This window comes from Euprymna scolopes, chromosome 20, assembly GCF_053919585.1.
Source record: "Euprymna scolopes isolate OS-2025 chromosome 20, ASM5391958v1, whole genome shotgun sequence".
NCBI classification, from domain to species: Eukaryota; Metazoa; Mollusca; class Cephalopoda; order Sepiida; family Sepiolidae; genus Euprymna; species Euprymna scolopes.
Genome location: NC_136501.1, coordinates 9,630,454 through 9,649,208, shown reverse-complemented (window position 1 = coordinate 9,649,208; position 18,755 = coordinate 9,630,454). Strand labels below are relative to the sequence as shown.

At 27.9% G+C, this 18,755-nt stretch overlaps 1 protein-coding gene across 11 annotated transcripts in view; it reads left to right on the top strand.

Moving 5' to 3' along the window:
* Positions 1-18,755, top strand: part of LOC145241306 (voltage-dependent L-type calcium channel subunit beta-1-like) — a 375,341-nt gene that overhangs the window by 203,070 nt on the left and 153,516 nt on the right. For 5 of the 11 annotated variants that reach the window (XM_080104099.1, XM_080104097.1, XM_080104100.1 and 2 more), the window contains one exon: positions 2,710-2,742. The exons of the other annotated variants lie outside the window; for them this stretch is intronic. In XM_080104099.1, coding sequence (XP_079960225.1) covers positions 2,710-2,742 — 33 coding nt within the window. The remainder of the gene's footprint in view (positions 1-2,709; positions 2,743-18,755) is intronic. 11 annotated transcript variants of the gene reach the window in all.

Below are 18,755 nucleotides of genomic sequence, written 5' to 3'. Positions count from 1 at the left end.
TAATATTGCCAACCGTTTATACAATTTTGCTCATTCTCGATACAAATGTATTCTTTTTTGTTTGCTTTGAAAAAATAAATTAAATCATTCAGATATTTGATTACTACAAATGTTTAACATAGATTGAATATTACATTTTTTATCAAATCCATTCCATAAAAATTAAAATTATATTTTTTCATTCATTACTTATTTAGGCCGTTTTATTTTCATAGCTATTGGTAAGAATTCTTCATGATCCTGGGCACTTCTCTCTGCCTCCATCGAATTTCTTTATTTACTATAACTAGATTTGTCATTGTAATGGTCATAAATTTCAAAAATGAATTTGTATGAAGTTTTTTATTTCAAATTCTTAAACAATTTGGTGGCAATTCTAGCCTATCCATGTAACACAGGCTTAAAACAAAGTTAACTAAGAGGAAGATGCTTTAGGATATGATAGTTTAAATTACCACAGTATATTTTAAATACAATTATTATGTACATAAAAATGTTTTCTTTTTTTAATGGTGAAAGATCTTTTTCTTTTATAATAAACACTAAACACAAACGTTTATTTAATTCAATATGTTTTGAAGTAGAATTTCAGTCATTTATATTTCAAGCAAAAATAAAACAATTTGAGATTATTTTATTCTTGATAAGCTTGTAGAAATGTATTAGTGAAAATCATTTTTTATGATAATTTTCTGATGTATTCTTCTTAGCTTGATAATCACATATTTGATCATCTTGGCACAATCCGGTTTAACTTCACTAACCACATTGATGGAGTCAATCCTGAAACAATTTATGATCAAACATGTTCGATAATTACAAAAGTTACTAATTTGTTTAATTAGTTTATAATTCTTTTATGTTGAAGAAGACATGTTACTTTTTTTTACTTTAAAAAACTTTACATCTAGCATTTTATTAAATATTATAATTCTATTAAACATTGTGATTGCAATTTTAAAACTCTTTATCATATCTTGTATAGGATAGCAAAATTACTTTTTTTTTTTAAATCGTTTTAACTGAATTAGGTTTTAAATTCAATATATTTAGATAATAATTTTATCAAAAATATATTTGAAAATCAAATCTCTTATTGACTTTTCAACAGAGGATATTTTTTTATTTGTGTTTCTTTTAATGAAACGATAGAGCAATATTTATTTTCATTAGCTTTTAGTGTCATTATGTTCAATGTGTTCACAATTTCTCTCGTATTTGATGGTTTCAAACAATTAGTTTCAAACAATTATAAACAATTATTCTTCAACAACTTTCTGATGATGCATCAGTCAGCCTTCTTAAACATACATAATACTTAAAACTTGAAGATGTTCAGATTTTTATTACTAAATACTTTTACTGAATAAAAATAAAGTTATTATTTAAGCTCTAAATCTTTATCAGAAAATATATCTACAAAAATAAGAAAGTACATGATTTTTAAAATTTTAATTGTAAGTAGATTTACGTCAATCTAATACAGTGCATTTTATGTTTATTATATATTTAATATTAAACATATATATGGCATAATCACACTGACACACTGGTTCCCATTAGATTATCAAAGTTAAGTAACGATGAGCCTATACTAAAATGAGTGACCATTTAGTAATACCAGGTGCTGTATGTGCTATAAAGCTGGAAAGAGATGGGCGCCACCAGGCTATTCTTGCTCAAGACATATTGCATGAAATAATGCTGTATCCCCATTATCTGAGAGGGTTAAAGACTCATCTATCATCCATCCAAATATAGTACATGCATTGTTTATCATCCATTAGTTTTTATTGTGTAAGTTTTCGAAATTTCTTTAACCCATTTTACCTTTTTTTTTTTTTTTTTTTTTTTTTTTACACATAGGCATCACTTATCAAGGCCCAGAGGCCTCTCGAGGATAAGGATTAAAGAGTGTACAGTAGTCAATTGGACAATATAGTAATCGTTAGTAATGGAAATTCGGTAAATTTGTTAACTGAAGTGGAATGGCTCATCAAGAACTGAAAAGTATCTTGGCCAAAAATGTAGTAAAAAATAAATAGCAGTGGACTAATCAATGCAAATAATATACTTAATAATCTATTAAAAAAAGGAATTTAATGACCGTCTATTTTCCAAGTGTTTAAATAATATTGTTTGAAACATTTGACATTTTATTTCACTTTGGATGTATTGCATGTTTCTCTTTTATACACTAATATATTTTTCATCCAACCAATTTGTGGTAAAATAATATTTTCTCAAAAATTTCCTAACAATGAAATTTGTAAAAAATGAAATAGTAAAATGCAAAATTATATAAACTAATACTGATATAAGTAATCAAAAAATTGCAAGAAGTAATTTATTTATTTATTTATATTTTTATTTTTTTTTTTTTTTTGGCATCTTGGTTGAAATGTACAAAATGTCCTCAGGTTTTATTTTAAAACTCAGATTTTTCTTTTCACAAAAAAGAAAACTTTCATGTATACATGATGAAGAAGAAAGAAAAAAAAAGCTTATCAACAAGAAATATCTCACAGTCAATTTTAAAGTCAAACTTCAGGTAGGCATCTTCTAGTGTTCTTCATCACCAAGTGTTCATATCAGAAGAGGTTATATATGTTAACTGTTTGTGACCATCCTCCTGCTCCTCCTCCTCCTCAGTTGTTTGCTGGCACCTCACCCGGCAGCAAAAGTACTTATTGTAGCTTTTATTGACAGGTGCATGCAAGGTTTGTTCACAAGTATTTAAAGGTGAGTAGATATAACATTTCTTCTGCACCAGATATTTTTGTTAGATAGCTTTTGTTTTTGTATCTGCCACCAAAACAACTTGTCCGGGATATGTTTATACAGCTACATATATTTATATCTCTCCATCAACCATCTGTTCTTTTATTCATTTACACCCCGATTGATCACTATACAGTGCATCTCACCAACAATGAAGTTGGTTCCCAGAATGAAAGTTAACACAAAATTATGTCAACGTGAAGTTCTGCTGAGAAGAAATAAGTTGGCTAATGGTTGTTGAGTTGTTTTTCTCATTGGCATACCTCAACTTCACACAGACAATGACTATGTATAGAACAATAAAATGCAAAAGTGGAGAAAAACAGACAAAATCACATCACAAACTCATCAGTAGACTTTTACTAGTAGAAACATTATTGGAGTGAAGCAGAGATGGTGTTTCTGATAAATTTATATTCCCTCCTCCTCATAATTTGTCTCTTGTATAAAAGGTATCAAAAATACCATCCCTATTTCACTCTGACAAAGTTTTTATTACAAAAATAGATCAATCTATTGATGGATTCTTTGATGTGATTTTGTCTTTTTTTATTTTGTCATCTGTCTACTTTTCCATTTTTTTATGCATTCTGTCGGATTTTAACATAATCATAATCAATCTTAAACATACACACACGCACAAATCATCCACATGAAGACTATTTCGCTGTTTCACAGCTCTATAGTGTAGCTAGTGAGGCAATTGCTTCAAACTTAGCTTGAAACACAATCTTTTTTTTTTTTTTTCAGCTTCAAATCATTACACTATTAGCACAAGCAAGGAAGTAGAAATCTAAACACTATCAGCCACTGAAGAAGAGTGCTCTGTTAATTTTTTATGAAAAACTTTAAATTATTATAATTACAGTTGATGTTTTTACTTTTCACAGTGCTCAATCCATGAAACAATGATGGGGCATCCACAGGCAGTTTTGTAGTATCACTGCTAATCACTGTGGCTATATATATATATATATATATATATATATATATATATATATATATATATATATCATTACGAATTACAACAAATGAATAAATGTTGTTTATGTAATTGTGTTTACCTGCTACGTATGCTTCAGGTGTTATGCAATCTTCTGACAGAAATAAATAAATTTTCATTAGTTTTAATTTTGTTCAGCAGCATTTCCATTCAAATTATTTTTATAATTTGAATTTTAATGATTTGAATTATTTTTATAATTTGAATTTTAATGATTTGAATTATTTTTATAATTTGAATTTTAATGATTTGAATTATTTTTATAATTTGAATTTTAATGATTTGAATTATTTTTATAATTTGAATTTTAAATTATTTGAATTATTTTTATAATTTTAATGATAAAATTATTTGGATTATTCAAACTACTGTTCTCATCTTAGATTTTATTTTCACAATGTTTCAACTAATGTAGTCTTTGAACTTCAAGCGTATCTTGTCGAACTCTGGAATCTATATAGAATTTTGAACTGGACCATTTATTTAATCCATGGGAGTAGATGTTCTCATTCATCAATCATCACTGGGTATAAGTCTTAATTTTTATTATATGCTTAGTATCTATGGTGAGCACTGAGCGTTTAACATTCAGAACTGATTATTACTTACATTTTATCCGTTGCATCATGCATCCATGGACAGATTCCTGAATTCAAAAATCGCACCTGAAGAAGATTGAAGGTTAAACTAGCCAAAACATAAGAATAACATCCAAGATGAGTATAGTAGTCTGAATAATCCAAATAATGCAAATTATTTAACTTCATCGAAAAACATTCTGTAATTTTGATGTGATTTATTTATTTCTGTCAAACAGTTACATATGGCAGTGAGAAAACACAATTATGTCTACACTCATTTGTTTTAATTCATTATCATTTCATCTACTTCAAAAGATATATTACAAAATATTCAACACTTTCTATAAAATTGCATGGATGTTGAATAATATATAATTACATACGTGAAATGGATATGTACATATTCTTATTACAAAGGCTAAAACTTTGGTAATTTTATGCATTTTTTCAATGTGGATTATTCAATTTTTCAGCTCAGACATTTTTTCCAGCAATAATAACAAAAATAAATATAATCGTTTTCTTAAGTGTAATATTCCTTGCCTATATGAGTTAAAATAGGTTTAATAAAAAAATTAATATAAAATAAACAAAATGTGTATGCTAATATAGATTTCAAAACTATTAACATTCTTGTATGTGCCAAACTATACTTTTTGTTTCATATTGAAATAGTCATTAGAATCTTTCTCTGACAGATCAACAAAGCCTGTTATAAAGATGTGTAGACACATCTAAAAGTGCTACTTCAAATTGAAGTATTACAGACTGACTGATAGACAGAGCTTTAAAAATCCATCACATTATATTCATGTTTGAAATGCCCTTTTAAAAAATTATTTTCCTTTATGATTTTTATAAAATGTTAATATTTTTATACCCTATTTCTTTTATGATTTTAAAAAAGTACTTGTTTTTTAATTTGAAATTTTATTAGTTTGATTATACCAAAATTCAATTTCTTGATTTTTTTTTAATATTTTAGTCATCTTTCTAGCTTTCTCTCAGATATTCTCATGTCATATATATATATATGTATATATTAGGTTGGTGCAAAAATAATGTCGTTTTTTGATTTGCAGATGAAAATGAAAAAACGATATTATTTTGCACCAACCTAATATTTATATGATGAATATTAATTTTTAGAATAAATTCTGTAAGTCATAATTTGCGTAATTTTAACTCCCTTCATATATATATATATATATATATATATATATATATATATATATATATATATATGAGGAGGAGGAGTCAAAATTATGCAAATCATGACTTACAGAATTTATTCTTTATAAACAAGGAATACATGATAAAGTGAATTATTTCCTTATCCTCTGAAGTTTTAAAAATTTTGCTTTTTTCTTTGGGGAAAACAGCAAAATAATTTTTTATAGACTTGCTATAACATTGCTGGTTAGCACAACAATTTGAAAGCTGCAAAGTTTGAAAGAAAGTAAATATGAAAGAAATATGTATATATAAAACATCTTATTTAAATGCTTATCCATTGGCCAAGCATCTTCTCATAAGAACTACAATTCGAAAATACAATTTCCTAATATTATTTTATATACTCAAACAGTATACGGAATGTGTGATTCATGAAACCTTCCATTTTATTTATTTAGTCATATAACCATCAAGTCATCTTTTACATGCATTCAAATGTTTCTTTTCTTTTTAGATTCTTGAATATTTCACATAGTTTCTTTATATGTTTATCACATTCTGAACTAAGCAGAAATATATAATCATTTCAAATGCATTCTTTATAGAGAAGTGAGAAATGTTCATCGAATAATACTAATATAAACTTTTTTGTTTTTACATTTTCAGGTTTGTTTTATAGTCATAAATACAATAAAAAAAAATGTCTAAAAGTTATATCGTCTGGGACTTCCTTGTATACATACAGTGCAATCACAATTGAGAAGAAATCTTTTTAATGCTGAACCAGAAAAGATTTAAATTTGGCATTTTGTGACATAATTCAATTAAAATCACACATAGGCATCATTATATGTTATGCTTATAAAGCCTCAAAGTATTATTGTTCATTATAAACATTTGACTATTACTAATTTGAAGGGATTTTTATTTTAATTGGATGTAGTTAAAAGGTATAAAGTGTGTTTTATATCTAAATTTAACAAATAAAAATAGTCTTATGGGGAGCATGTAAGCTATAGGCATTATTGTAATTTACTTTTTAATTTTTTGTGTGGTCCTCCATATCAAAAAAATATTTTTCTTGATAAAAATTGAATGAAGACAAAAAAACTGGACATTTGCGAATTTGTGAAACATTCAATGTTTTATATTATTTGGGTTTTCTGGAATACCGTTCTCATCTTGAATCTTATTTTCACAATGTTTCAACCGATGTAACCTCTGACCTTCTTCAGGTGTATATTGTTGAACTTGATGTAGTGGATGAAGTTGTAAATTCGGTTGTAAATTACACTCTTCTGGAGGTTGAAGGTTTCATCTTTACTGCGAACGTCACTCAAAAATACAATTGCGAATTACTTAGGACTTCTACCCAGTCATGGCTGATGGAACGAGAGCAAGCTACCCCTGTGGATTAAATAAAGAGTTCCATTCAAAATCCCATCCAGATTTCGGAGTTTGACAAAATACACCTGAAAAAGGTTGTAGGTTATATCAACCTGAATGTTTTGAAAATAAAATTCAAGATAACAGTAGTTCGGAGAATCCAAAATATATGAATAATTGATTTTCATTTAAAAAATTTCGAAACTTAACATTCAAATTTTGTCTCAATGCACATCAGTTTGCACTAAATCTTTCCACTGAATAACAACGGAAACCATTGTCACTTTTGACACCAACATAAGTACGTAATCATCTCATAGACATTTTCAATCAAGTCTCAATATATTTCAGTCTGTAAAATTCTTAAAAACAAAAAAACAAACATAATAAAAGTAAAATGAACATTAAAAAAATCGACATTCAGATTTGATATGTATCGTTGTGTTTTGGATTCCAGTTGCTACATTTTATCTAAACTCATTTTCTTCATTCAAATGCTTATTTTCTATTCCTACAGATTCTTCTATATCATGTTTCAAAATTTTATTATTCAATATATATATATATATATATATATATATATATATATATATATATATATTATACACACTATTGTCATCTTGGTTGTTATATTTACGTTTCAACAGGTGTAATCTCCGACCTTCTTTAGGTGCATCTTTTCAAACTTACAAACTTTCTAGTTTAACTTGGAAACCTGAATGAACTTTCAAACTGAACTCTTTAAATAATGATTGATTGTTCTCGTTCTTGCAACCATGATTATGTATAAGTGTTAATTAATGTCATTCTTCATTATTAGTACCTGTAAGCTTTGTGATATGAGAGCAATCTATATCTATTAAATTTCTTCCTTGCAACCTGTATTTCACAGACGTGATGTTGCTATTCTCAGTCTTTTCTTTTTTATAAATCAGGGCTCTACATTGCGAGTGAAATGGTCGCATTTGCGAGTGATTTTTTCAAAGTATTAACTAAAAATAATGAAGCGCTTATCTTTTGGCGATTGTATTTCTTTCACTGACAATCTTCCAAAGCTCACTACTGAGTGAAGAATATCTTTTCAACTTTATGATGTACATACTCGTCACAGAACGAAGATGTCATATTCTAAAAATCATATGGGTTTGGCTAGTAACTTTTCTATTTGGCTAGTAAACGAAAATATTTAGTTGTCAAAGGTCAACTAAAGATAAGTTTGTCCATAGGGCCCTGTAAATACTATTATAGCATGTATTCTTCAGAATTTTCTGATCTATTCCCTGCTTCTTTTGTTCGAGCTCGTTTGGTTTAGTGGTCTGCATCAATTTGCTTTAATTATTACCTTATTTTAATACAGCTTCCTAATATCTTTTTACTAAGAATTACAAGTTTGTGGAACTCTGTTCTTGTTGACCGTTTTCCTCCTACATATAGCCTTGGTCTTCTTAAGACTAAAATCAATAATCATCTCCTGTCTTTACGATAATCATCCTTTGTTCTTCTTAGCTCCTTATATCAAGTGGCTTCTCACCTTGTCTGTGGTGATTTCCATTAAAAAAAAATAATTAAAATGTTTTAAAAAATAAAGAATTAATTTTTTAAATTTGACAAAAACATTCCCAAGTTTTACTAGAAAGTCTTCCAAGTTTGAGTAGATGTACTTAAAGAAGGTCACAAATCTCATCAGATGAAACATTGTGAATATAGTGGCCAAGATGAGAATGGTAGACTGAATAGTCCAAATAATGTATATTGTACATTGCTATATGTATGTTACATTTGAAAAAATAATGAGATTAGTTTGAATAAAACTGACAAATTTAAATCCATAGGTTGTACTTATTAAATGCATGATGAATACTTTTAAATTTGAAGATTACTAAAACAAGTATTATTAGGCATATTTCGAATTCATAATGGTATCTGTGTTGTGTGCATTACAAAATTTTCCTAATTATTCAAAAAAGATTTCAAAGTAATTGTGATATGGTTCAAATCTTAAAAACTCAATAACTGAAAATTATTGCCTCTAAAATTTTATACACAATATATGCAAATATATCGACAAACAGAAAAAGCATCTTGTTACTTTTTACCTACAGTTTTTATAAGAATATACCAAGATAACAATTGATTTTGCAATATCCTAACATAAAAGAAACTGTGTGAGATGTTCTTCGTTAAGATTTGAAGAATGATTCATGAAAATTTCAACATGGTGGCATAAATCATGTGCTTCTATGCTTTTCTAATTTCATCAGACGAAACTTTGTTTCGTTCGTACATGTTTTTTTTTTAGTTCACAGCAGTATTGATCTTCTACCAATGCGCATCATTCTTAACTGTTGATTTCGACATGATGTGATCTTGTATTATTTACCAATTTTTACTTCTGTTTTTGTTTCTTATGTCCAACTTATCAATTTGCTCTGTGTACATGATTTGTCTGTTCTAGTTGTTCCCATTGTTCATCGTAGCACTTTTTTTGCATTGACTGATATATATATATATATATATATATATATATATATATATATATATATATATATATATTAGTGGTGGGACGATTAATCAGAATCGTTAATCATAAGAATTGTGTATTTTGGAGGGAATCGGAATCCGAATCATGTCGTTAAAAAATACCTTAGATTTATGATTCTTTCATTACAATTCTCTTATATTTTTAAGTTGAACTGTTTGTTTGAAGTAAGATTAATGCTGTCAAAAATTTATGATAAAAACGTCATAGAACTTTTCATAACATATTTAATATGATGTACAAGAATTTATTAACTACTTTAAAGGTAATCTTTATTTATCTTAATGAGTTTTGACATTTCTTTGAATTTTTTTCTTTCTTTAATTCTTTGAATTAAAAAAAAATTTTTTTTTACTTTTAGCTTAACTTGCTTTTCTATTTTACCATTTCGTTTTTTAGTAATAAATGCTTCTCTACATTAAAAACCGACTTTGTGTCTAACTCTGCCCTCGTAGGGAGGCAAGTAAATAGAAAGTAATATGGCGGCTGAAAAACGTTTTTCGACCACCATAAAAGCATTACAATACATTTAAACCCTGAAGAATTTCTGCCATGCGCCCTTGTTGTTTAAAGTTAACTAGCCACTACTTTTGTTTCAAATTTAAAACAAAGCGCTTTAAAATAGTAAAAACACTAAAGCTTTTTTCGTTTTGGAAGGGGGATTTCAGGCGCCCCTATTATCCCAAAGAACCAGCTATGTAAACACTTTGTAATTATTTAAGCAAAAAATTTTTTATAATCAATTTTTATTTAAAATTAAGAAACTATTTTCTAAAATATTTTGTTTGTATATGTTTACATTTTGTTTTTAAGTAAAATTAAGAAATTAATTTAAAATTATTATTTATAGCCATCTTCATTCAAAAGCTTCGCCGATTTTTGTTATTATGGTTTTATCTGTTTGTTTTTTTTTGTTGTTGTTTTGTTTTGTTTTATGGATTTTTTTTTTTTTTTCCATTTTGACTTTCACCAATTTTCCTGTTAATAATTATATAAACTCCAGCAACAAAAAAAATATCCATCCAAAAAAAAAAAAAGATAAAATCATAATAACAAAAATTATGCGCACATTTCAAGCCAAAATAAATAATTAAAAAAAAACTAGGTCACACACACAAAAATTCTTTCCTTGCAAAAATAACTTCTCCCTCAGTCGAACAACGTACAATATCGGAGCCAATGCATATTTCGCTAGAGGGGTAGCATTCGTGTACGTCCGCGTTTTTTCTTTATATTCTTTGATATATAAAATAACTCCTGAAATTGATTGTTATTAATTTCATGGTGCATGTTTAATTCATGGTTAAAATATTTATTTTGACTTTTATCTTCAATGAAAGAAATTTTATGAAAAAAATCAAATCGTTTTCGAAATTCCCTTAATTGTATTTTCACTTTTTCACTGTACCAAATTTTTTTGCTTCACAAAAACTTTCGATTATATAATGGTATATTTCAAAACGGCAATTCCATGTGAATCAGAATCGTACTTGGTATCGGAATTGTTAATCAACATTTTCCTGGAATCGGAATTGGAAAAAATTTAGGAATCGTCCCAGCACTATAATTATATATATATATATATATATATATATATATATATATATATTAGTGTTGGGACGATTAATTGGGAATCAGAAAAATCGGAAATTTTGGGGTACTGGAACCAGAAAAATTTGTGCTTATTTTCCAATGCCAAAAACGATTCTTTTAATTGTCTTTTATTTGATTTTGTTTAAAACAAAATATCCCACTGTTGGTAGTTATGTTAAAATAGTAAATATTTATTGATTTTAAACATCTAGTAAAACTAAAATCTACAGACTATCCTGCACAAGTGGAGTTTGAGAAAATATCTGCAGATTTCACATTTGTTTTTATGGTTAGCCGAAAAAATAACACTTTATACTTAAATATTTAGAGATTTATAAAGAATCGGAATTAGTAATTGTATTAAAATTGGGAATTTAGAATGGAATTGGTAAAAATATTGGAATCGTCCCATCACCAATATATATATATATATATATATATACACACACACACAAGGTGTCTCAAAAAATATACTTGTGTACTCACACTTCGAATGATAAAACGTTTATTTATGAACATAGAGTAAAATGGAATAGCTTCAAATACAGAAAACAAATGTAATTAAAGAATCATGTTCGCAAATGCTCAAATTGATTACCATTATTGTCCAGACAATGTCGTTAACAGTAAAAGTGAGTACATTTTTTGAGATAGCCTATATATATATATATATATATATATATAATGTGTGTGTGTATATATACTATTCAGTTCTATGCATATTTTTATTTTGGAATGGTTGTTTTCACTTTAGCTGTTGGGTACCTGCAAATATTCCCTTCATCATTCCTTGAGGGTACCCACTCTGTTATGTCTCTGTTGATGTAAAGCTTAACTACAGAATGTCACAGCCTTTACACGAGAAGAATTATTTTATTTATAGAAAGTTACGTGACGAAGTCAACATTCCATCCAATGTCCACTCTTGAAAATTATATCCGTCAATCACATAGATATTTTGAAGATGCATCCATGCAGTTTATGAGTTTAACTGATGCATGACAGACCGGCAGATAGACCAGTAAAGTAATATTTCAAAACTAAACATGACAAATTGATTTGGCCTTTTGGCTAGAAGCAAAGTTTAGTATCTGTTCTGATACTACGCTTCATCTTTTCTGGCATCGACCAGTGAAAGAAAAATCCTTCTAGACTGGGTCAAATTTAATTTTTGCCCCAAACTATAATGCCTTTTTGGGAAAGTGGAAATATTTTAATGCAATGTGCTCTGACGAACTTGTAGCACATGTACCCCCTCAACATAAATACCCTCGACTAATCTGGTAAAAAGCAAAATCCTACACCTTCACCATAGAGATCCCTAAATGCCAGAAAACCTTCTACTCTAATAGTTTCTTCCCTCAAACTGAAAGACGTTGAAATTTCCTCCCGGTTTTCTGCTTCCCAGACTGTATTAACATGCAGAAGCTCAAAGTATCAAAGTGGTGCTGTGTCTCGTTTGAGGATGAAGAAGAGTTTAAAAAAAAAAAAACAAAAAAAAAAACATTAAATCGAACTCATGTCTAAGTCTCTTTTTGTGGGGAGGCAAGTAAATAAGGACTAACAGACTGACAGAGCCTTTTATAGTGATATGTGGTTGCATCTAATAAACTACTTATTTTCACCACCTCCTCCTCCTTGTTTTCATTTCTGTGCATTTAGCAATAAAAATGCTTCTCCAAACTTTAGCATGACATATCGGTCGATGGACAAAGCCTCTTGTTGAGATGCCTGGACGCAAAACAAAAAAAATAAATAAATAAAAACAAAATAATTGAATTTTTATTTAGTTTCAACTTTTTTTTTTAAGAATCTATTTACTGGCTGGAATGTTCTGTCGCTTTTGAATGTGAAATTGTTAGTGTGCTACTATAAAACAATTTAACCTGATGGTAAAAGCTCCGTATGTTACTTGTATTTGCTGTCAGCACCACAACTTCCGCTGCTGCTGCTATCCTGTATTTGATTTGTCTGCCATTTGTCCTGTGCCATCCTTGCTCGCTCTTCATTGCTAGGCAACAAGTAGTTAGTAAATATGGAAAGAAATGGATACTGTTGTCTCCAATTTGTCATAACTTTTGCTTTATTATTCTTTTTTTAAGTTTAAAAAAAAGAAAAAAAAAACAACAGTAACAAAAATATTTTTCTGTTCATGAATTAATAATCCCAGAGTGCTTTATTGTGTTATTATCAAAGGAAAATTTCATTTTTTTTTTTTTGTATTGTGTATATTTGTTGAATATATCTCAACAAAGCATAAATATACTCTGAATAATCAAATGCATTTTTTTATTACCGTTTCAGTATCATATGAGAAATAATACAATTCCCAAATTGGTACTATTATGTATCAATTATAATCAGAAAAAAAAACTGTATGCAAGTTAATTAGTCTTGTCATTATAAAACATAAGCTAAGTTATTATTGAAACAAAATTTTTAGTTTATTATAAACATTTTTAAAATAATGTTTCAGAATTTATGATAATTTGTATTGCAATTATTCTTATCTTGGATATCGCAATGCTTTGGATGATAAAACCTCACCTTTTTCACATACATCTTTTAAAGTTTGTGAATCTTTGTTAAATTCAGGAAACTGTATGACGTTTCAAACTGAATCCTTTACTTAATAAATGCAGTTAGATTTCGTCAGTTAATTTTTCTGATATGTTATTTGTAGTTATTATTGTTTAGAATAATTTAAACCATCAGTTCATCTCGAGGTTCAAGGTTCAATCCTTACAATAGGTAATAAAAACCAAGAATAACATAGCTTGCCATTTCTCCCTGCTTAGGTCTGAATTCTGTCCATGTTCATTTCAGCCATATTGCTTGTTCATAACGTCATTAATTTTTAGCAAATGTGTTAGTAATCACTTTGCTGTGCAAAAATTACTAAAAATAATCAATTTAATATAATTATTTGGCAAAGCACAATTAAGACATTCATTTCATATTGGTTTTCATAATTTATACAGTTGCATAAAGTCAAGAACCATTTTGAAATAACATAAAATGGAACTTTGCTTATGTTTTTTAACTTAATAACTTTAATGACATATATGTGTAGCTTTTGTGTTTTTCTGATTTGAAGTATCTTATAAAGAATTTACGTGATATAGTTTTTCTAAACTAGTATGAATTATTTCATCATGTGAAATGTTGATTTACTAACCTATAAAGGATTTATGTTCGATTGTATTAGAAGTAAATGCCATTTGAGAGTAAATAAAATTTTAAGCAACTTAAGTAGATTTGTAACAAATCAAATGATGTTGTAGAAATATAAATCAGGGCCATTAGTGTGTGTGTGTGTGTGTGTGTGTGTGTGTGTGTGTGTTTGTGTGTGTGTGTGTGTGTGTGTGTGTGTGTACAAAATAAAATGGAAAACGTTTATGCAAACAAAATAAAAAAAAAAAACATGATTTAAAGACCTTATATATCACTTCCTTTCAGTTGCTGTACTTGTTTTGTGCACTAGTACTTTCAAATACATCTTGATTCATCCTCAGGTGTGGTTATCAACTAAAGAACGTTTATTTTTTTTAAATATTTAGTAATAGTTTGGATGGGAACTGTGTAATAGTTGTATTATAAGCATTTTTGGATGTTTTCACTATCATCAAAATTAATTTTATTAATGGATGAATTTTTGTTTGATTTGATGTGCAAGGCTTCTAATGTATGTTATATTTAATGAAATATCTCTTAAAGAAAAAATGCTGCATATATATATATATATATATATATATATATATATATATATATATATATATATATATATATATATATATATAGAGAGAGAGAGAGAGAGAGAGAGAGAGAGAGAGAGAGTAACAGTGGGTTATCAGTCAGTTATGTGTGTTTGCTGGTATCTGTGTGTATATGCTGATGTGTTTCAGTGTTTTTTTTTCTTTTAGAGAATTTGTGTGTGTGTTGATATCTGGTGCAGTTAGCTGATATGCCAATTTCATGGCCTTTCTGCTTATTTTGGAGGTGATTTTTTTTTAACTCACCTATGCATCATGTTAATGTTGAGCCACGTGCTGCATTAAATGATTCACTTTGTAACCATGATGAAGAATTTTGAATTTGACATGAAACGCTGACAGAAGATCATTGCTGCATACAAACAATGTGATAGAGATATGACATTTTTTGCATCTTTAAATGCTTTTGGGTTGAAGATTGCAAACATTATCAAGAAGTATGATACTCATTTTGCTGAAGATAAATTAAGGATCGTCAGAAAATGGTAAATGTATGAGGGAATAGAAAATCAAATTGTTGGAAATACCTCCAAGAATATTCACTTAATGGCAAAAGCAATGGTCAATAATGCAAAGACAGCAAGCGGTTTGAATCAATCGATACCTTATGTGCTTTAGATTAAACATCTCAAAAGCAGATCAACTTATAATTTGACTGGCAGGGTTACTCGACATTGGATGACAAAATTGAAATGTTTAAAACAGTGTGTGAATGTATATTCATTTAACTCCCCTACTATTTTAAAAAGTCCGCAAACTGGATGAAGTGCATTCTGGCCTACAAAAAATGCCTGAGCAGCCCTGCTGATATTCCCCAGTAAGGGCACTTCAGGTGATTAAGAATAAACTTTCTCTGAAAAAGCAGTAAAGCCTGAGAGAGTGGACATCCTAAGATTGAACAAAACCATATCTCATACCGACAGCAGCAAAACGACTGTCATTATATGGCGGAAATAATTTCTCTCACACACTCACATTGTGTTTTCAACGCACCATTTTTCCCAATTTCCGCTTACCTCTCTTCTCTTTCCTTAAATAAATTCATGTTATCAAACACACGTGTGTATGTATAGCAGATATTAAGATTAATTTTAAATATTTTACTGAAATAATTTAATTCATATTACATTCTGTTTTTATTTTCTTTATTCAGATATGTACAAAGCCTAAAAAGAAATTTGCATTTTAATTTGGAGAAAACATTTTCCAATGTAAGGGAGAGGAAAACAAAGCAAGATGAAAATGGGCAGAGAGTAAAAAAGAGAAGAAATAATAATTTTTTTTTTTTTATATGTGTGGCTGCATGGGAGACTATAGGTATATGCGCGCATGCACACACACACACACACGTTTGTATAATAAACTGGATAAATCTTTAAGTTACATATATTGCAGTTTTTATTTATTCTACAGCTATTTCATCCCATGAAGATAAATATGCAGTGTTAATTCACAAATTAACAATAATCTTAAAGAATTAATTAGGAAACCAACACTACAAACCTTCTTCATCGTACTTGATTCCATCTCCCTATCATTCCTTCATCTAATTCCCATTAATTGCTTAAAAATGATGTTCTTTATAGATTTTTCTGTAATTTTGTTTCTTTAATTAGGTTGAATTCTAAATCAGAACCCATATGTCAATACGCAATTGTCACAACAAACTCAATCACTATATTAAATAGTATAACATAAATAATGTGACCAGAGGGAATGGAGACATATTTTTGTTAGTAGTTACAATTCACGTAAATTACTATAAAATAGTTTAATTTACATTTTTAAGTTTTAAATAGTGTCCAAAAATGGCATTGCATTGGAAACTAGTGATTATAAATTTAGGTGTATATTACATTTGGTGTACACTTTTCATTAAGCATTTGCTTTTTTTTTTTTTAAGTATTTTTGTAAATTAATTTAAAAAAAAAAAATTTAATAAAAAGTATATATATATATATATATATATATATATATATATATACACATGTATACTTATCTATTTGAAATTTATAAAAATCTATGTTACAAATATTTCCTACATGAAAGAAGTACTGCAACATTGATAAAAAATTTGTTTTGTTTTGATTTGATTCAAATATTTGAACATTTCATTTTAAAAACTATTTACTTTACTTCTTAACAGCAAAACATCTTAAACAAAAAATTTATTCATTTATCTCCTTCGAGTGGAAACTATAATCAATGCGTTTATAATTAATTAATTTTCTTAATTAAAAACATTACAATAAATTAAGTTGTACAAGTATTTTGGACGGTTCATTTTATTTTTTTTATACAAACTTTGCAGTATTAAACTTTTAGTGGCAAAATGATAAGGAATTGGAAACTAATTTTTAAATTTTAACTAATTAAAATCAGTCACGTGACAATAATATTCAGGTATTGTCACAACCGGAAGTAGTTTGAACTGTGACCTCAAATTGCCAAGCAACTACAAATGCTTGACTTGTCAAAACTGTTCTCATCTTGTTAGCATTAAACCTAATACTTCATTTATTTTCTTTCAGATTTTGTTTTAGTTTATTTTCTCATTTATTGTATCACTATTTTTTTAAATTTATGCGCAATATAGAAAATTAATCATAAAATAGTTGATTTTAAAAATCTCTTAAAACTTAGGAAATAATTAGATTTTAATTAAATACTAGACTACCCGTGACCCGTATGTAATATTAGCTATATAACTTAATGTATAAGCGTGACACTTGTGAGGTAAAGAAAATAGTTTTTTGTGACATAACAGAAACATTTCTATGAAAGTATATTAAAATGAAAAAAGAATATAGATAGATTTCTACGAGTCGTTCTGTTTATAATTGTTTATTTTTGAAAAAAAAAAAACTTACAGCCATTGAATTATAAGTGGTTTGCCATACTTAGGTAAATGTGCACTAAACAGATATCATAATACTGAAAGTTAAATTCAAATTTTGATATCTTTTAATTTAAACGCAAAAAAAAAAACAATTGGGACGCTGAAAACGTACACAGTAAAACAATGTTTTATTGTTGCGTTGATTATTTATTTGTAACGCAAATTTAAAAAAACATTTTCGGGGTTATGTCTTTATGTTGGTAGAAGAAAATGTATGAATGCTTTTTAAGAAAGGTGTATTAAAGAATAGAGAATAAATTTTTTAAAAAATGAAGGCGTGGGTAAATCACCATCGTAAAATGCTCTTATGGTTGTCGACGGGTTAAAGTAGATTTATTTGTAAGAAAATTGCGTTAAAATAACTTAAACGTAATACGGAAATGAACTATGTAAAAAAGTATTAAGAATTGTTTATTTGGATAATTAAAATGAAAAAAAAAAAACAAACAATTGGGACGCTGAAAACATATACAGTAAAACAATATGTTTTATTGTTGCATTGATTATTTGTTTATATACGCATGCACAACCGGAAGTTGTAAACCAGATGTTGGGTTACAACACCCGTTACAAGATCATTTGAGTTTCATAATTATATAGATTTAGAAGATGATGATTAAAGATTCAATCTTCAGTATGGGCGACACTCAATTATTAATGACTTAGAGCTTCTACTCAGTCATGGTTGATGGAACAAGAGCATGCTACTGCCATAAATTAAATAAAAGGTTCCATTTAAAATTTTGTGCAGATTTCCAAGTTCGACAGAAGTATTCCAGAGTTCAACCCAATACACCTGAATAAGGTTGGCGGTTACATCAATCAAAATGTTGTAAAAAATAACACAAAAGATGAGAACAGTAGTCTGAAAAATCCAAATAATAAGAATAATCAATCTTCATCTCCAAAATTCAGAAAAATAAATATTTTTAATATTGAATGTAAACACAAATACATCAATAGCATTTCATAATAAGTAAAAAGCAAATAACTAATCTGATCTTTGTATTTATCAGAAAAGTCA